This window comes from Micropterus salmoides, unplaced genomic scaffold, assembly GCF_014851395.1.
Source record: "Micropterus salmoides isolate LMB-PRFRI ecotype aquatic unplaced genomic scaffold, ASM1485139v1 Ms_hic_scaffold_13, whole genome shotgun sequence".
Classification (NCBI taxonomy): Eukaryota; Metazoa; Chordata; class Actinopteri; order Centrarchiformes; family Centrarchidae; genus Micropterus; species Micropterus salmoides.
The window spans coordinates 5817470-5838712 of NW_024040374.1; the positions used below are offsets into that span (position 1 = coordinate 5817470).

Here is a 21243-nt window from a genome sequence, read left to right on the forward strand (position 1 = left end):
TGTGTCAGTAAAGCAGTCTGCATTTATCTGTAAATCAATATGATTTATACTGTATAAAAATATTCTCCTTCAGTTAATTAAATCCCTGCAGCCATCTGAAGACAGTAGGACACATATGTTGACATATCTGCAGTCTTAACTTTTTGCACAGTACCATAATGCACGGTGGTCCACTGTTTTCCTAGATCAAATCATGTGCAAATGAAACCAGGCAGGCTGCTACAAAACCACACACACCTCGACACCAAACAGGTCCATTATAAATCTGTATTCTATTCTGTATGCCCAAGATGTTGGATTTTAGTGGTTCATTTATTATTTTATTTTTAGCTTGCATTATTAAAATAGGGCCACGAATGGCACAATTACCTTTAACATCTCCCAAACTCCAAATTGGATTTTCACACAGTTTGTAAAGGTCAAATTGTCCATTCACCCAAGAATTCTAGCTTTGACTGCTGATTTGTTTTCCTCAGGATCGGAGTGGCCTTCAGTGGCACCAGTGGAGACACCATGGAGATCAAAATATTTGGAAAGTCAGAGAGGTACTTCCAACCCTGTGCATCTCTGAAATTACAATTACCCATGAAATAAAAGCATGTCATATTGATTGTGAAAGATGGTGTGTTTAAGCTACATGTGAAAAAGTCTGTCCTGTGAGTCCAAAGTGAGATTAACATGAGCATCCCTCTTTGCTCTCTCAGATATAAACTGCTCCATGTATTAGAGTTTGATGCTAACCGCAGGAGGATGAGCGTCATACTACAGACCCCCACAGGTAATTCCACGTTAACTACACAGTATTTTTAGCAATATAAACAAAAGTTTGACTGCATAATTAACAATGAAAGGTTGAGAAAAGCAATTGGATCATTTAGTGAAACAGAAACAGGATAATATTTATTTATTAAAGGATTTAATATTTATTTCTGTAAATGTTTACCTATCATATCTTCTTGCTTTTTGGCCTTTCAAGGAGGCAATGTGCTGTTCACCAAGGGCGCCGAGTCGGCCATTTTACCTTTCGCTACCAGTGGTGAGATAGAAAAGACAAGATTGCACGTTGACGAGTTTGCCTTGGTAAGAATATTTGTAAAAACCTTTTGGAAATATGTGTGTTGTTTCTATAGGTTCTGTAACAGCTTGTACCTGTTGCTACTATACATATCTGTTCAAAAGTCAGCATTTGTTGCAGAACATATAATTTTTTAATTATTGAATATGCAGACAATCTGGAGTTAAAGTACATATTTTTTTATTTTAGATTAAATGTACTTTATGTACACAATGACAATCAAATCATCTTTTCCTAATACCAAGGAGGGTAGACAAGCAGATGTTTCTATCTTTTGAGACACATTGAATAAACTTAATATACAACACTTGCCACATCAACAATCCTCTTCAACCTTATAATGACATCTTCAAATATCTGACTCAGAAATGCCTCTTGATCCACATGTTCACAGTTGTGTGTCTATGTGAGTAGGCTTGGCATTTCCCGGCATTGTAGTGATTACTTTTGGCTCTGTCACTGTCTGTTCCCATTAGACCATAAATTTTTCACCACAACAGCCACATACATACACAAATGCAAACACACACATATCCAGCACCCACGTCATGTCATCGGACGTCAGTACCCAGGAGTCTGTGCTGTGGACTGGGTTGATTTGTGGTCATCTGTCCCTCTGGCTAGTTTTGTGATTTAAATCAACTCTTTGATAATTTGTTTTCTGTTCTTTCTCTCTCTGCTTCCATTTGTCTCCCTTTCCATTTTTGTCCTATCTAAATCTTCTTGACTTCCTCACGTTTACCTTTCCTCTCTACACACTTATTCTTTTATTTTGACATGAATAATTTTTTATCATTTTTTTTGTTATGACTCATTTCTCCTGTTTTTCTGTTTCTCTACCCATCACCCACCCTCCTCCTCCCACTGTAGAAAGGTTTGCGGACCTTGGTGGTAGCATGTCGCCACTTCAGCCCAGAGGAGTACATTGATGTGGACAGGCGTCTGAACGCTGCGCGTACCGCGCTGCAGCAGAGGGAGGAGAGACTGCAGGAGGCCTTTAGCTACATCGAGACAGACCTGCAGCTGCTGGGAGCAACGGGGGTTGAGGACAAGTATGTAGACTAACGAATACATTTGAATATATTGGGTGTTGTTTCTCCTGAAAACCAGTTCTCATCCGGCTATGCATATGTCCCATGATTTTTAAGTCTTTAACGTCAAGAAGAAATCTTATCAGTTTATCATTCCAAACAGAAAGCAGTACTGGTTGTGTTTAGCTTACCCTCTTTGCTCGCCTATAATATAGTTGTGTATGTGCAATGTACTGTGTATTAACTGATGCATAAATAGGAATAAGATGATTCTGTTTTAAGAGTTGCTGGCTTAAATTACAGCAACTATATGGAATAGGTGATTGACTATTATTCAGAAGCCAGTTCAACTGCCTAATTACAATGATATAAATATAAATTTATGTAACACACATACCTCTGGCAGTGAGTACATAACATATACTTACTGTTTGGATGAAACATCTGTTTTTTTTACACATGGTTAGCTTTAACGTCAATCGAATGTAATGTGGATTTTACTGCCTCCTTTGAATTTTTAGCCTACCTAACGACGTGGCTACATGGATGGCAATATCAGTCCACCACTTAGGTTCAGACTCTAAAATATCTCAATAACTATTGGATGGATAGTCATAAAATATGTTACAAGATTAGCCTGTTGACTTCGGTAATCTCCTGACACCACCAGCAGATTTAGTTTTTTTAGTGAAATGTCATGGTAGCCACTTGTTTGATTGCCATGTAATTTGGTACAGATAGGTCCTCCAGAAGATAAATCCTAATGACTTTGGTGGTCCTGTGACTTCATCTAGTGCCATTATCAGTTCAGAATGTTAATTTGTCCAATAATTTGGGTTATGACCAAACCTGCAAAACAAATGACATTATGATCAGTTAAAAGTTAAAAATAAATAAAAATATATTATTATGTTACAGTAAATAAGTATTAAAACTGTGGGAATTAAAAATAGTGTGCCATCAAAGAAAAACTGGGGCGTTATAAAACAGTAGATAAACAGAGTGGACAGGAGAATCTCCATCAGACAAACGATGTATAGTCAGCAGAAAGACTGAGACGTCACCTCACTGAGCCTCTCTGGAAATTAATGTTTATATTTGTTTGCTTCCGCTCACCATCTGCTCCTCACATAAGCTCCTCACTTCTCCCACTTTATCTGTCTGAGCTCTCTCTCTCTTTTCTCTCTACTGCTCTTTTTCTGTGTCTGGAATGAATTCCTCCTCAGGCACACATGGTCACAATCAAATGATCTCCTCTATTATGGAAGACGAGAATAAAATTTCCCTCTGTTTTGAGTCTAATATGAATAGTGTAACGCTGATAGGCATGGTTATTTTAGATCATATTCATTATCTATTAACATCTTTATGAATATGACCTGAGGTCAGAAAAAAAACAGTGCTGCCAAATTTCAGAGCCAGTTTTCACCCTCCTCCTCTCATCAGACATGGATAGTGTAGAGGCAACTATGGAGCCTTTAGTTTCATGTGCTACTGTTGAAGCAGTCTGTTCAAACTACGACTACCTATTTGTCTAACCATAATGTAGGAGATTGATTTTGTTTGCTTGTGTGTTTTGCCCATATTCACACACCTGTCCAATATTTTTTATTTACTTATTTTATTTTACCTTTATTTTACCAGGAAAGAAATCCATTGAGATTTTTAATCTCTTTTACAAGGATGTCTTGGCCAAGATGTGAAAATAATAAAAGGAGTATGTAGAGTTATTGCTAATCCTTGAATAGGTGTATTGAATTATAGTTTACTAACAAGCCTTGAGGGCTTGAGCACATTAATCACCAGGTTAAAATGCCAGCTAGATTCATCACCTCAACCACAACTAATCTAAATCAAAAATGTCTTCAGGTTTACGTTACCTGGAGTTTGACACGATGTAGTTATATATATAGGTATCACTGGAAGCTTTACATATACAGAATTTGAGTACATGGTAAATGTATTTTCTCTCCCTTGTCTTTCTTAGACTCCAAGACAAAGTCCAGGAGACCATTGAGGCTCTGCGGCTGGCAGGGATCAAAGTATGGGTGCTGACAGGGGACAAACATGAGACGGCAGTCAGCGTCAGCCTGTCCTGTGGCCACTTCCACAGAACCATGAACATCCTGGAGCTTCTGCAACAGCGTTCTGATAACGAGTGTGCTGAGCAGCTCCGCTTACTAGCCAGGAGGTAAGTGCTTTGTGTGATGTACTTTTTACAATAGTGTATACTCAGAATATCTTAAAATGTATCTTGGAAGCCTTATATTATCAGCTCAAAAGTATTTCTGTGTGATGAATATACTAACTTGCCATATAAAAGTACAACGTATCTAAACTAAACATTGATATAGCAAGATAAAGTGCCTTTGAATTGACAGAACAGTCTCTCATATTCTGTTTTTTTCTGACTCTTTCTCCATTTTCCCCAGGATAAAGGAGGACCATGTCATACAGCACGGATTAGTCGTGGATGGGGCCAGTCTGTCTTTAGCATTGAGGGAGCACGAGAAACTCTTTATGGAAGTGTGTAAAAACTGTTCAGCTGTGCTGTGCTGCCGCATGGCCCCGCTACAGAAAGCTAAGGTACCAGTCCTGTGTCATACACGCACACACCACCCACCCAAATACATACCCTCATGTCTAAAACGACTTTTTGGATGGTCACACCATCATGGGGGGTGACATTTTGTTTGTTGACTAATCAATAGAATATTTTGAATGTTTCTAACATAAACTGAAATAGGAAGTTATTGTATTAATAATAGAAAGCTCACATATTATGGTGTGTTCATGTGATATGTACTTCAGTCAACCCAGATGTCAGTGTTCCTTTTTCAGGGTGTCCGCGGGGTCTTAAAAAGTCTTAAAAGGTGATAAATCAATTTTGCCAAAATTAAGGCCATTAAAAAGTCTTAATCGCCATTTAACAAGGTATTCAATTTTGAAGATATTATTTTCAATGTGAAAATCCTGTTTGTCCAAAAGTTTGTTTGCTAAAAGTGTAGATGAACATATTTATTTATAATGCATAGCCAAAACTACTAGACAGGCAGAGAGCGACTGTGTGATTCGTTTCTGTAACGTTAGGCGCAGGGATCTACCGAGCGCCTATTTCTCTCTTAAACGCTCCAACAAATAGATCCGTGCGAACCGGAAAATGATTTAAGAATACAACCGACCGTAATCTCCCAACCTGCTGGACCCGCAATGTTAATCGTCCGAAACATAGTCGGAGTGGCGATCAGTAGTAACGGGATTAACCCGGTTGGCCGGTCGCTCTGTGGCCACCTGAACAGCCCCGTTCCTGAAAAACTAGAGCGAGATGCGCCGCCAGCAGCTGAATCGGTAAGACAGAAGACAACAGGGAAAATTCAAGGAGCGCATGGGTTTGGCTAACGTTAGCTGGCTATTTAGCTAAATTGGTGGCTTTTATTGAAACAAATTCTACTTTTCATAAAGCCGATGCTCTCGTCAGTGTCACTTTTTGTGAACAAATTTTACTTTAATTTTACTTCAAGATTCCTGTATATACGCTGTTTTTTTTTTTTGTCCAGGTGGTTCGTCTTTTCAAAACATCCCCAGAGAAACCCATCACCCTAGCTATTGGGGATGGAGCCAATGATGTCAGCATGATACAGGAAGCTCACGTGGGCATAGGTAAACACTCACCACACACAATATGGTCTCTAAGTCTTAAATTGTATTCTATAGTAAGTCCCCCATTGTATGTGTGTGTGTGTGCATGTGTCTCCAGGTATCATGGGGAAGGAGGGTCGTCAGGCCGTGAGAAACAGTGACTATGCAATTGCCAGGTTTAAGTTCCTGGCTAAACTACTGCTGGTCCACGGTCACTTCTACTACATTCGAATAGCTACGCTTGTACAGTACTTTTTCTACAAGGTAGGACTTAGACATGATTACAAAAAAATGTCTTTTATAAATAGCTACTGTATAAAAATCTAATGTTTTGAAAAGTGCTGTAAATAAAATTAAAGCATTTTTCAAAACATTGGACTCTTTAGGTATAAATTAATAATAATAATAATAATATAAATTCTTTAGGAGGAACTGGTTTTCATTGATACACTATACTTATTTTGAGGTTTTGCTTCTCCCTGTCACACAATTCCAGAAATTGAATTTTACATGAGCTGTTAACAAGACTATGTTTGACCATGTCTCCTTTCATGCATTGTTTTTAATGTTCCTCCCCTTCACTCTATCTTTTCTAGAATGTGTGTTTTATCACGCCCCAGTTTTTATACCAGTTCTTCTGTCTGTTTTCACAACAAGTAAGTCTCTTTATCTCTCCATCTTTCCGCTCTCTCATATGTCATTGCAGATTTGTTTGTGGTTTTAATGTTGCACATGTAACAGGGCTCAATCTTCTCTTGACTATCCATACACAGTTTATAACACCCTCGTTAAATCTCTTTTAATCGCTGATAGTGATACGAGCAAACGGTCTCGGCGTTGTGTTTTGATGATGGTAGTGGACTAATGGCTATTAGCTAACTGATAACTTGTTTATTGCTGCATAGCACTTTGAGATCTGGGGGATACAAGCCTGGTCTCAGTAAAACTTTTTAGTATTAAAATAAATAATTATCAAAGAATACTTAGTAACCATTTTAAGCTCAAATTATGTATTATGTATATATTCAAGAGGCATATGTTACACACAGTCTCACAGATTTGTATTTTTAATTTGATTTTATTGTTTATAAAAGTTTTAAAAGGCTCAACAGGCAAGAACGTCATTGAGATTATGTCATGACTTGTACTCAACACTTGGAGTCAATAAAAGATGTAATATTTAAACAATTAATCTCGCATTCTGCATTTAAATTCTTCAAATATTTATGCAACATAGCTGTAGAACTTGTGTTAAACTATTTCTCAAACATTTCTTAAGGCATTAAATATGTTACTAAAAGTTTAGTCTGTTATTAAGGTTATTACATTTATCAAATAATTTGTAAAATATTAGACTGTATATAGTGTAGAGATAAGCAGGGTGCTATGCCACATTTATAACCTGTAATGTGTCTATATTAGAAGGTAAGATAAGCCTTTATTAACCCCAGAGAAAAACAAGGAAACTAATAGGGCAGTGCAGTCTCAAGCAACATGACATAGGGGTGTGTCTGAAGTCAGATTAGTTGACTGCCATTCTTTTCTGCCTGTGTGTCTGACACTGATTAATCCTTCATTCTGTTTTGTTTACATTAGGTTAGATGAGTTAGGTGTGTCAATTTAAGATAATAGGTTGTTGTTAAGTGAAATGTTGTCTTTGTCCATCCCAGACTCTGTATGACAGTGTTTATCTGACACTGTACAACATCTGCTTCACCTCGCTGCCCATCCTGGTGTACAGTCTATTTGAACAGCTGGTCCATCCACACGTACTGCAGAATAAACCTGGCCTGTACAGGTAAGTGTACATGTCATCTACAGGTACATACTACAGATTAGCATTAACTGTTCGGGGGAGTCTGTTTTGGTCAGTTTTCATATATTAAAAAGAATTTCTTAACATGTGTAGTAAGATCAAGCAAAAAACAAAAAGTTTGAGTTTGTTGTAGTGGCAATAAAACAATAATGATAAGTATTGTGATATAATTTCAGTATCAATAACAATGTGACAAATTTTCAATAAATTTTCAGTAAATGTTTGATGTAATTAAAAATGAATTAGCACTTAACTTTTCTGTTAAGATATTTCTTTTGTTGAGGAAAAGGGACTGAAAAAAGATTTTTACTTTTACTCATGCATATTAAAATTACATTTTTAATTCTGTGAATTAACAACTATAAATGTATTCATCAGAGTAAAATATGAAAGTCAACTTTGATACAGTATATCCTAAGAAAAAAAAATTGTATCCTACAGGGACATCAGCAAGAACTCTCTGCTATCTTTCCGGACGTTCCTGTACTGGACTCTTTTGGGCTTCTGTCACGCCTTTGTCTTCTTCTTTGGATCCTACATACTGATGGGAGAAGACACCACACTTATGGGCAATGGACAGGTGGGTCTGTGTGTGTGGTTGTGTGTGTGTGTGTGTGTTTATAGTGTACTGTATGTTTATACTCCGTAGAATCCCTAGGAAAGAAATTGGCTTGCTGAGATGTATTAGGAAAATATTGCTTTAGGAAATGAATGGTAGGTTAGAAACAAACGCAGGACATTCTATGTGTGTGCATGTTATAATGAGTTATTTTTATTGATGGGGCTGGTTGTCTGCTGGTCTTTCTTCAGTCACTCCTTCCCTTAATCCTACTCTTTTTTTTATCTGTCTCTTCCTCATTCTGTCTTTTTGTTTAACAGTCTTTTATACAGTCTGTTTGTCTCCATTACTGTGCCAGCATGTATGTCATTCACTTGTTAATAAGTAAGTTCTTGTAATTTTATCTTGCCTTCTTATCACATCTTCTGTATCTCTGGTCATTCATAAAACCTGTTTCCTTGTCTTTTCTTTTCTGCTGCATATCTTTGCTATCTTTCTCTCTGTTTGAAGTTTGGTATTTCAGAAAGCACTCACTCCTATTTGCTTGCTTGTCTTTTTCTCCTATCTTTTGTTGATTACTCTTTTTTTCCTTCTGCCTTCATGCTGTGCATGTCTTCAGATCTTGCGAGCTAACAGGCAGCTGGTAAGAGTCTGCTCAGTCGAATGCATGTCTCCTTGGGGAGTTAATGAGAGGACTATCAAGATTATTCCTCAACATGTCTTTGTCTTGCTAATGATGATGAAAATTTATTTTAATAGATATGCACTATAATATATTTACAAGTTGCCTAATATTGAGTGTTGTCCTACACTGTACTGAATCACAAAACACCGAATTTGTTTTCCTCTTTTAAATACTGACATGAGCTCTATGATGGCAGTTATAAAACATGTAGTGGCTTATTGAATACTGATGATTGTGGTGAATTGTTATCACTTTTGATTCCTCCATTTTCTGTGGAAGTTTGATGTGTGGTCAAGTCTCTTGCTCGATTACAGTATTAGTTAACCTTCTGTTGAAAAACATATTGATTCCAATTTTAATTTATTTTCTTAAACCTACTAAGAAACAGTAATGGTCTATAGAAAAACACATAGATTTATCATAAACATATAACTTAAAATGTATGCATCTTGTGCATTTGAATAGTGTAATAATGTCAGGCTGACAGATGCAGAATTTGTTTCCCACCCTGCTGGGAAACCCTGAGTTTTATCTCCATTCCACAACTGACGCACTGCTCACCTTGTCCCACCTGTCCTGACTCTTAACTTTTGTTAACTTTTCGGTTTGACTTGGAACAGTTTCTATTATTATATTATCCAAACATTTTGTGACTGGTGTTTTTGTTATCCATTATTCATTGAAGGAAAAATGCCCACAAAATATTAAAGATTTATATTTGAATGTTTTGCAACCTTGTACTAACCGAATACTGCTGAGTCAAAGAGGAATAACATTATGGTTATTAGTTCATTCGTGTCAGCAAGAAGAAAAAATTGCAAGGTATCAAGCTTGCATATAAACAGGTCGACCATACAATGATCCTACTACATTGTAAGATATGCATGCATGTAAACATAGCTGCGTTTTCTCTGTTTTGTCATCGCAATTTATGAACAATTGTATGTCTTATTTTGTAGATGTTTGGAAACTGGACATTTGGAACGCTGGTCTTTACTGTCATGGTCATCACTGTCACATTAAAGGTAAATTACATCAATTGTTATACTCTGTTAGCGAAGGAGTAGCCAGTGGTTTAAGATACCAAATTATCCTCACTGAGTTACAGGCATACTATGCAGGATTTTTCAGTAGCTGATTGGGAACACACCGTTCAGGTGGTCAAACAGACACACCAAGTAAGGAAACCTCCCGGGTCTTAAAAGTGAAGCAAATGTGGAAGTGCCTTAAACCTGCATTCTTTCTAATGGCCAGCAGGGGTCAACTCCAAGGTTTGCAAATAGAAGCCTCATTGTATACAAGTGTATTAGAAAATTACCCTACTTCTCACTGGATTTATTACCTTATTAAACATTTTCCTAGCCAGTTGATAGTCTCAATTGTTAGTTTCAAGTCTTCTTCAATACAGCATGGTGTTCATTTTTTTAAGGTGTGGTTAGGTCCCATTTAGAGAAAAATAGATGATAAAGCAGGGAATGCTTTAGCGTGTGGCTACCTTGTGATTGATATGAGGGGGGCCATGACGACCTGCTAAGCGTAGCAATATGTATCCTCCCCAGCTTGCCCCTCTCTTCCAAATTGTCGAAAACTGTAGTCCACACTCTTTATATATCTATGACACAGACAAAGGACAGAGTAGAGAGACAGTGATGTAACCTTCTCACTACATTTTACTGTTACAGGCTGGGGGCTATACAACCACTGCCCAAAGGTTGACACCCAGAGTGAGTTCCTGGTCTCAAATGGTTTAATGCAGCTTTAAGATGATGGTTACTGTGTGCATTAGCTGAGAGCAGTGTAGTATGTTTTGGTCCACAGGGACACATTTACATTGCCACCGTCCCAATATGAAATACAGCATGTTGTGAAGTATTATGATGATGTCAGTGGCCATTTACAGGAGAATATTTTTTTCTTACAGGTTGGGGTCAAGGTTATTTTTTTTGTTACAGCACAGAGGCAGTTTGCTGTAGTTTATTGATGCACTGTCCCTGTCTCAGTGTTTTACACACAGCTTTCTCCCCCCCCAAACCCTGTGTGTGTTATCACAGCTTGCTTTAGAGACTCATTTCTGGACGTGGATGAACCATTTCGTGACGTGGGGTTCGATTGCCTTCTACTTCATCTTTTCTCTCTTCTATGGAGGCATTATCTGGTAAGAAGAGGTTATTTTTCAGGAAAACAACAAAGTGAAATTTTAAGTGTTGAATCATTACATTTACATTGTTCTATATTCTTTCATGCTAGCAATGTACTTTGATAGTTAATGATGGAAAATTAAACCAAATGGACAGATTTTGGTCTACAATATTATTTTCGTTTAAAATGCCAAGACAAGGAAGACAATATACACTTTTTTTTTTTTACATCTAAGACCAAAGTGAATCTCATATTCTGCAAATTATACTGTGTATATATTGTGTTCACATATTTTTGTGTAGCTTTCTGAAAACCTCTTTTCAACACACTTTGGAAGAGGAATTTGCAGCTCACATTTTTGCTCACAGTATTGAAATAGTTTTCTCTAGTCATGGCAGTGTTGATTAAAATTTTAGTAAAATCACATTAAAGGGGCTTTGTGTAAGTTTTTGATTTTAATAAATCAAATTTTCATTGCCTTATTGTCAATGGGCTCAAAACTCACTTAGAAATAACACGCCTGTTTTCTCCATTGCTTGCATCAGCCACTATTCTGCTTTTAATGTGAGGTCTCCGGGTCGGATTCAGCTCTGTGCGCGTTCCCGAGCCTCTCTCTGACTACAGCGACAACACGGCAGCTAACGACATGCAGTCCACTAACACCATAAAACAACCAGCTCACAGCAAAACACAGGCTCCACTTAAGGATACAAAACAACAATAAAGGTTTATGTGCTGAAGCCCATCAGACCAAACAGGTTCAGATGTCGAGTAAGAACAAAGTGAGCATTAATAATGCTGGAGAAACACAGAGAAAGTCACGTTAGCTCGCTGGTTAACGCCGAGCAGTTGCTAACGTTATCCGGTGCAAAGTTATATCGCTTTCCACATTAATTTACCCACTAACGCCACCCATGTTACTATCCTGTGTACCACAGATATTATGTCAAAGTGTCAAAGCCAGCAAGAAATGATGTAACGGTAAAAAGCAAATGTGGAGCAATTTGTTTATTATCCTATCATGATGCAGCCAGCTAACGCTACATTAGCTCGGACCTGCCTCTGTTGGCTTTGTAAAGTTTAATTTATATTTATTGCCTTTTACCGATACTCAGGTACACAGCATCTCTACGTCTCAGTCGCTGTAACTAACACGACCCACATAATATCCATCCACTGACACTACAGTAAATTTACTAACTGTAGTCTAACTGTTATAATATTCAGTCCAGCTCACTACCCGTTTCGTTATCATCCAACACATTTACACATTGCTGAGCCTCCAGTGAAAGATACACAGATAATAAAGATAGTTATTGAAGGCAGCAGGCAAGCTAACGATGTAGCACGTCGGCTAAATGCAGTAAATGTACCGTGATCATGTAACAACCATGGCTTAGTTCCACCTGCAGCTGATAAAACCATTACTGTAACGTTGCAGTAGGGGTTTACCTGAGTTTCCAGCGTGTTGTGTAAAGCAGTCTCCCTGCCTGTCTGTAGCCGCAGTCACGCTAGCTGAGCTGAATGAAGTAACGTTACGTGCCGGTGTTGCTCTGCCTCTGAGACGGGAACGTTGAGGTAACAGAGCCTGAACATGTCTGTGTGAAAAGCCACAAGCTGCATTGCTGGTGTTTCTGCGTTTATTGCAGGATTTCTGTATGAAGGCGGTTGTGTTTCGGATTATGCTTGCTAATGAGTTCAAGCGAGCACGTGTACAAGCACACGCCAGGTTGCAATCTTAAAACCAGCTAGTGGTCGCTGGAAACTCCATAATGCCCCTTTTAAAAGTAGCTGCTTTGAGGAAAAATCAACCAACAGATGTTGCTCACTAAAATCTATTTAAGCTCTTATTAACTTTAAATAATAATATTTTTAAATAATTCCCATGAATTCCCCTTAAAGGGATTCACCTACAATAAGAGAGATGTACAAACTGTGCACATAAATTTTTTACCCGATGTTGATGTTTAGGATGGAACAAGCTGATTGACAATAGATTTACCACTCTTGTCACTTGGCAGATAAATCCTGAGGCTTTATTAGAATCGGCTTTGATTGTCTGGTAGCGTGTTAGATTAATCGGATCAATGTTAACCTCCATTCAGCTCACAGGCTGGTAGAAGCCATCCTGATAATATTGGACTGTAATTGATATTTGTGGTCTGACATCTGCACGAGTCATTAAATTCTGTGTTACCAGACATGAACAAAATCATTCTAAGAGCAATTTCCCAACTGCCAGTGAGAACTGAATTTACACTGAAGAGGAACGAGCCTGGATGCCTACCTCTGTGGTTGTATTAATAGGCTTCATTTGCGTCCCTAGTCCACAGCCTACTACCTCACTCAGTTCTGATACTAATTCAACCAAAATTATACTGTCCCTTTAAGACAAACCAACTTATTGATGCTTTCCACCACTGATAAAAAGCATAGACGTGATTATCCTTTTCTGCAGTATGTAACCAGTGTGTCCCTTCCGCTCCCTCTAGGCCATTCCTCCATACCCAGGACATGTACTTTGTATTCGTGCAGCTGTTGTCCAGCGGTTCAGCCTGGTTTGCCATCATCATCATCATCGTAACTTGCCTCTTTCCTGATGTGGTGAAGAAGGTCTTCTACCGACATCTGCAGCCCACCAGCACACAGAAGAGCCAGGTAACATGGGGAGGAGGGACAGAAAGTAAGAATGTGTGATTAGGGAAGACTTCTACAGGTTATTGTCTGGGAACTGTTGTAAAGAAGTCCAGCCATTCCCCTGAAGTGGATTATACTTTCTTTGGTGAAAAGTACAAAAGAAATATTTCACTTGGCTGGAATTTAAGGAGCCTATTCCAGCATTTATCTGTATACTTCTCAAAGGTTTCCCTGTGTTTCAGATTACTTGCACCCTGCTGGTCTGAATCCAAGGTGCAGTGTAGTCACAGCAGTCCTCAAATCACTCTTTAATAATTTTTATTAAACACATTTTTGCACTATCCTCCATGTGTTCTGTGCGTCAACTCTCTCGTAGCTACACTGGAAAAGGCAGATCTTTTGTTGTTTGAAAGGCAGGATAAGAGAAAGAAGTCAGGCAGAGATTATAATATCAGGTGTGGAGAACAAACTTTCTACTACAAGAAATTGTCAGGAAAATGTTCTAGTGGAAACCAAAAGTTTGTCTGCACCAGCTTCTTCAGAAACATTTTGTTTGCTTTTTTAAATTAATATAGGACCAATTAGACAAAGTATGCATTCTCAAAAGTAAAACTCATTAAAAGTAATGAAATGGCACAGAGAAGGCCAAACACATTCCAGTAGTTAAACTGCCTTGTGTGTGCAGTGTTGGATTTAATACTTAATTTAATACTATCCCTATTTGCATCACAAAAATGGAAATTGTATTACCTAATGTGACAAAAGCCTCAAAGCCTGGTGGGAAAAAATAAAGTAAAATGTCACAGTAATTTGAATTCTAGATAGAGAAAGAAAATGTTCTGTTTGTCACATTGTTTAAATAGTTGATTATTTTTTCAGCTTCTACGGTCATGAGTTACCCGCTTCTTTACAGGAACAGCATGGTGTTCAGTTGCACAAACACACACTGCATGACTTATTTTTGTACACACACACACACACACACGCACATACACAAACACACAGTGTGCATGGTCACCTCTCAGCAGACTCCTGCTGTTATTGTATTTATTTGTCCAACTGGAGACTGTTTCTACCTTTTTTTCCCCTTTCGCCTCTCCTATAGTTTCTCAGAAAATCAGAACTGCCTCTTCCAATCCTGTGTGGGGTTTGTTGTTCTCCTCTAAATGTTGTCCTGTTTTGTCTGTGTGAGTGAGATTCTGAAAGTGAGCTTAGTATGCTTGATATCTAACCTCCTATGTGTGTCTCTGTGTGTTCTTCCTCCTATCCTCTCTGTGTATTCTTCTGGGTGTAGATGTATTCCAACCGAGTGGCGATAGGTGATGACTTCATCGCTCTGCAGCCTCTGTCCAGAGCCAAGAGCCAGCTGGGCAAAATTAGGTAGAGGAGATGAGATTCATTCAGCCCTGGGCTTAAAATATATCTAAAAATCAATTCAAATAAAACAAGTATCCCAGGAGTGCTTTATTCAAAAGCAATATTTTTAGATTCGTACTTTTTGGGATATATCTATATATTTTTTGTGAATAGTCAGCCATCATTACTGGCTTGTCCTGTCTCCCTGTATTTGTCCTGTCTCCCTGTATTAATGCTGCTCCTTGTAAATTTAATTTCACTTCCATTAGTTTGTTTAAAATATTTTCCAAACCACCACGGGGGCTATTGTTTCTTTATATATGTACAGTATCTCACAAAGTGAGTACACCCCTTACATATTTAAAAATATTTGATTATATCTTTTCATGTGACCACACTGAGGAAATGACACTTTTCTACAATGTAAAGTAGTGAGTGTACAGTTTGTATAACAGTGTAAATTTGCTGTCCCCTCAAAATAACACATCAAACAGCCATTAATGTTCAACCACTGGCAACAAAAGTGAGTACACCCCAAACTTTTGTGAGATACTGTATTTACAAAACACGGCTTTTCAAAATTAATAGCAGTTCTTTTTCATATACTCTTTAGGGCTGGCCCGAATGTCATTTTTTGAGCTTTGATAGTAATTAACGGTGAATAATCGAAGCTTTGCCGCCGCCGGAGGTGTTGATAAGCAAGCATTTCAAGTCATTTCACGAGCTACAGCTACATATTTCATAGATAGAACAGAACAGCAACGAAGGTTGAAGTTTTTAACTTTGTTATGGCTAACTAATAAAGGGAGGAGTTACAGAAAAGAGGAATATTTATTGCAGGTTTAGGGATCAGATGTTTAGCAAGGGAAGAGTGAGGTAGAGTGAAAATAGATGCGTGCCGAACCAGGTTGGTGGCTGCTGTGCAGAGCATGGGGAACTGTAGCTGAGAGTCCAGATTGAGAGAGGCTGATCTGAGCAGGTCCAAATATCAGATATTTGGGTCCGGCCCTAATACTTATCATGCAAGTTTTAGGCTTAACGCTAACTGTTCATGGTCAAAAATATATTGCTTTGAAAGGTTTTATGTCAGATAGTGTTTAGAATTTCTGTCTGAAGCACTTACTCATAGATTATTAATGTAGGTAAGGTTAAGATGAAGAAAATCAGGATTTAAATCTAATTTACAGCATAACATGGACAGCCGGTAAAAAGTAGAAACATTGCTTTATGGAAGAAGTGCTCCTGTTTATGACCATTCATACAGTACTGAAATGTTCTTTCTCCCAGGTCTGAACTTGATTTAGTCCCACTGAGGCCTGTTTCAAACACTAGCAGTGCACTGACTGCAGAGAAGTGTGCTGTTAATGTTAGAACAGTTTCTTTTGTGTCGTGTGTGACTGCATGCCCTGGACAAGCCAATCGGCATTCTCTGTGATTGGGACAGGGGGACACTAAACACATTTTGGAGATAAAGCTAAATAATGTGATATCAGCCGCTGCATGTGTTGTATTTTAGTGAGAGGATGATGTTGAGAATGTGTTCTGAGACCTCCACTCCTTCAGCCTGTTTCTGCATGGCATTGTCATTACTCCCCCCACTGCTACACCCCAACAAAGTCATAATTTATGAAGTACCTTGCTGACTGTGAAGTTCTGCATCTGCATTAGGCCAATATCAGAGCACCTGGCCAGACCTGCCGCCTGACCATCAGCTAGTGGTCTTATACAACCACAGTCTGGCATGTCACGCTCATTTTAAAGTGACACATCACGCAGTCGCATGGTGCAGTGCATCACACCACCCCTTTTATCTATAGCATGGTTCGTTCTTTTGACATATGCACAGCCAAACACCCTCAAACTGGATTCAGCACTGGAGACAGACCCCCCACAACCACCTGCATGGTTTTAGCAGACCCACAAAAGAAGACAGATACCCCACTACAGCTGCATGACAGATTCTTGGACTGGTCCGGGCCGCCTTGCACAGCAGCATGATGCTCTCCTGTTAGAAGCATGACAGACTGCTGTGTTATTATCACAGCTATTTTAGACTGATGACTTGAAGATTTTGTGCTGTCATAGCAGATATCATTATAAACACCCTGCAAGGGAAACGCTAACAATAGTGTGAGCCAAAAGCCCAAAACAAATCTTGATCTTGGACAGCTCTCTTGAATTTGGTGTATATATAACTGTCCAAGATCATGTTTGTAGATTTGTATTTTGTGTATGGTTAAAAGGTGCAAAGATTAGTCGACTAATTAATTAGGTGATGGACAGGAAATTAATCAGCAGCTATTATAATAATCAATTAATTGTTTCATGCTTCATTTTTTGGATTTGATGCGTTTCAGATATGATTGTAAATTGTAATATATTTAGACTGCTTATTGCATGAAACAAGCTATTTCAACACCTTGGGCTCTGGGACGTTATTATTGAATTTTTTCACAATTTTTTTACATTTTATAGACCAAACAAAGCAATTATCGACAGATTAATTGATAATAAAAATAATTGTTAGTTGTGGCCCTAATATGCTTGATTTCTTTTAAATGCCTTACAGCTATATGGCATGTTAATTCTGACTGTTCTGTAACACTTGCTGTAGGATATGTTTTATGTTTATAGTTGTTTACAAACCACCAGTATATACACGTTGCTAAAACTTATGCAGTCTAATACAACAGCCCTCCAATAAATCCTACCTTCAGAAAGGTTTTATTGCTTATTTTTTTTAAAACCAAACTGTTTTAGAGAGGTGTTGATACAACTTAATGATCATTTTGCAGGCTGTAGTTTGTGGCGCTGTTGAGCTGTATGGCATTCCACTGAGAGTTGTTTGTAATATTTTGTCGGCCTATAAATATCAATAAGCGTAGCCTAGAAACACCTCTGAACAACAGTTTCAACAGACATTGTAACCTTCATAAAGGTTGGGTTAATTGCAGTAGTTTTAGCTTTGTGTATCTAACAAAACTGGCAAATATGTGTAGATGCCAAGTCACTAATGACAGGCAACGCAGAGACAAACTGTAGACTGAGTTATCATTAAGCATTGTGTGCGCATTATGCAAAAGAGATCCCATTTCCTTTGAGTAATTTCTTGAATTGGTAGAACTACACAAGGTGCTCTTACTGGGTTCAAAATCAAAGTGTGCATTCATGTTAATGTGCTGTACAATAGGGGTGGGAATCACAAGAGGCCCCATGATACGATAATTTCACAATACTTATGTCACGATACGATATTATTGCGATTTAAAAAATATTGCGATATATTGCAATTTATTACCTTTTTTCCAACTTCAAATTCCCCAAAGCAACTGATTTTATTATTATAGTACCAAAAAGTAAAATTCTTGTGTACAATTTATATAATAAAAGATTCGATACTTGGCCTCCGTGTATCGATACATGTTTCGATTTTTTTCTCCCACCCCTACTGTACAATGCAATGTACAATGTACAATTATTATTCAGTCCTCTTGAAAGAATTCCACTGTCTTTCAGCGTCTTTTTTTTCCTAATTAGATTAGAGGGAGGTAATCACAAAAAAACCCTGGGGGCTCTCCTGGGTTTTCTGTTGCTTGCCTACTCTGTAGCTCTGATAGATTCAGCAGTAGGTTAATTGGTTTGGACACTAATAGATTTGCTCTTATCTGCACTAGAAGGATTCTCTTCCCTCGAGACATCTTTCATATGGCTGCAGCTTCTCTCTGCTCAGTTGTTGCTCAAATTTTAATGCTATTTCTGAGCTTGCCGGCCTTCTCGCCAATATGGTCAATTGTCACTGCTTTTGTGAGAAATTAAAGCCCTCCTCCTGTGACCTCATCACCCCACTCAGATTTTCTGAAGGGCTTCTTCATAAGCCGTGATTTATGATTAGCTCCCAGTCCCAATTAAAATGAGGATCAGATCTGTTGCAGGAGAATAAGACCTGGGATGCACATTAGTGTCTTGTTTGAAAAAGCAGGAAACAGCTACTCTTATTTGCTTTGTAAGCTGAAACTTTTCTCTCAATTCTGTTGAAACATTGTTGGTGAGGTCACTTGTGAATGCCTTTAAAAAGGGGATCAGCATCGATTTGGTCTCTATATGCTGTATGTATAAGTGTATTAGAGCACACTGTAGAGTGATGGTCAGAAATGTAATTAACTGCCTCACCTACAGTGCAACCTGGACTGACTCAGTGACTGACTACTTGCTTACTAACTGATTAATTATCTTGGTAGTTGGTGAATAAGCAGCACTGAAAATCACATCAGCTCTATCTGCAGTCTTTTAGTCTTATATTAAGTGCCCAAATGAAAATCGCCTCAAAACAACATTCTAATAATCAAATATTATTTTTTGATACCTATTAAAATGTCTACTTGTTTTTAGAAAAATTAGTTATCAAATTTAAAGACTTAATATAAGACAAAATGACTACTGTAGATATGTTTGCGGTGTGATTGGTTAGTTATCAGGCTGCCTTTACTGGTTATGTTGCTATGTCGATGTCTGACCAACCAACAGTCTACCTGGCTGAATGATGAGCTGTTTAACTGGCCAACAGGGCTCACTGTAAGCATCTTGTGTCCTTCAGATGGAAGAGGGTGAGGGTTCAGTCGGCCCAGAATATGACCCTGTTAAAGCCCAGCGGAGCCCAGGGGAGGACAATTGGCACCTGCTAGCTGCTTATCCTCCCCCTGCTGCCCCCGGCCCAGACCCCTGCTCCCCTAGGTAGTACCGTACTTCACTCCCATTGTCCCCCTCGCACTATCCCAGCATTATGGCTTCACCTGAGTACCAACCAATCCTGTGCCACCCCGTGACAACTGCAGTCAACCACATATGTTCTCATATTTGGTTAAGACAACCTACTCTTTCAGTCATTCCCCCATGGCTGTATGTTACAGCTGTCCCTGCACTGCCCTTTTATTTCATATGTAAAAATACTATTCCCGTATGTCTCTCTGTTGGTCTCACTTCCTCTATGAATTCCTATATGAATGACGACACCCTCTCCCGTGCCACCATGATCACACCCATACCCACCCTTCCAGGAATGAACCTCATCCTTCCCTACACAGATATTACTGACCCCATCCTCCCTTATCTATCTATGATTGTCCCCCATCCTTTCCTATTCTGGTCTCAATTCATCCCTCACTGTTATTGATCAAGTCTGGGGTCAGAGTTTAGAGATAGAGAATGCTGTTGGCATGCTGACTTCATTGTCTTTGTCTGTATTTTTATTCAACCATCTAATCCCACCATATTTACTAATAATACTCGGTATTAAAACCTGAATGATATATCATTGTTGGCTTGTAAGTATTTGGTATCTCATTTTTTATATATATATATATATATATATATGTGTGTGTGTGTGTGAGAGAGTATAATTTTTCTTCTGTAATTTAAGACTTTCACTGTTTTGTTTTCTCTGCATACAATGTGCTTTGTGAGCACGATATCATGCTATAAACCAAAGATCATTGAATTTACTTATGTAGACAGTTGCCAGAAAGATGTTGCCAAAGATACTTCACTCTCTCAGTTGTGTAAACCACGATAATGTTCGTCTAAATAAAAGGATAGAGAACATGAACTTTAGCTGAACTCTATAGCTAATATAGTAAATCAACCATGGGATGATGTCACCTATATAGCTGTCACTGAGGCCTTGATCATTTTATGACCAAACCATCAATTCAGGTTTTGTTTTCTCTGAAATTATCTGAACAAGATCATACAGTTGGCCTGGTTTCACATCATATTGCTGCTGCTGCTGCTCCATAACAAAAACTGACTGTTGTGTTTCTCAGAAACAGTGCAATTGTGAAACAGCCACAGTTGATTGTTCGTTCTTCGTAACATGACTGCCACTGAAACTACAGTACCTCAACTCTGCTTTCCAGTGCTTCTGATAGAGAAGCCCTGTGATGACTGATACCTGCTTTACAGATTGATGCGATTGGTTGCCGGTAATTAATGCAAGCAATATCAGTCATCATAGAGTTAATGAAAAGCTGGCAGTATTTATCACCTTTATGGTCGTACCAACAAAGATACGCTAAGGACACTTCAACAAATAAACACTTGTCTAGGATACATTACCATCCATGGCTACTGCAGTGGCTTGGTTCCTATCATTGATTTTACTGTGATTTGGACAGTATGTTGACTCCACTTTTCTCTGTACTATTGTGGTAGTGACCGTTGCATTGCTGTAACAAGAACTAAACTTTTTCTGGACCTCTTTTCAAGAGGAAAAAAACAATGCATTTATTATCGAGGGGACACATGACACTG

General features: G+C 38.4%; 1 protein-coding gene across 1 annotated transcript in view; it reads left to right on the forward strand.

Annotated features, from left to right (window-relative positions):
* Positions 1–21243, forward strand: part of atp11b (ATPase phospholipid transporting 11B (putative)) — a 62614-nt gene that overhangs the window by 28859 nt on the left and 12512 nt on the right. The window contains exons 15-28 of the mRNA XM_038715183.1: positions 477–545; positions 705–778; positions 977–1080; positions 1946–2127; positions 4094–4297; positions 4539–4692; positions 5664–5766; positions 5864–6009; positions 6342–6401; positions 7416–7543; positions 8003–8141; positions 9765–9830; positions 10857–10960; positions 13437–13602. Of these exons, the coding sequence (XP_038571111.1) occupies positions 477–545; positions 705–778; positions 977–1080; positions 1946–2127; positions 4094–4297; positions 4539–4692; positions 5664–5766; positions 5864–6009; positions 6342–6401; positions 7416–7543; positions 8003–8141; positions 9765–9830; positions 10857–10960; positions 13437–13602 (1699 nt within the window). The remainder of the gene's footprint in view (positions 1–476; positions 546–704; positions 779–976; positions 1081–1945; positions 2128–4093; positions 4298–4538; positions 4693–5663; positions 5767–5863; positions 6010–6341; positions 6402–7415; positions 7544–8002; positions 8142–9764; positions 9831–10856; positions 10961–13436; positions 13603–21243) is intronic.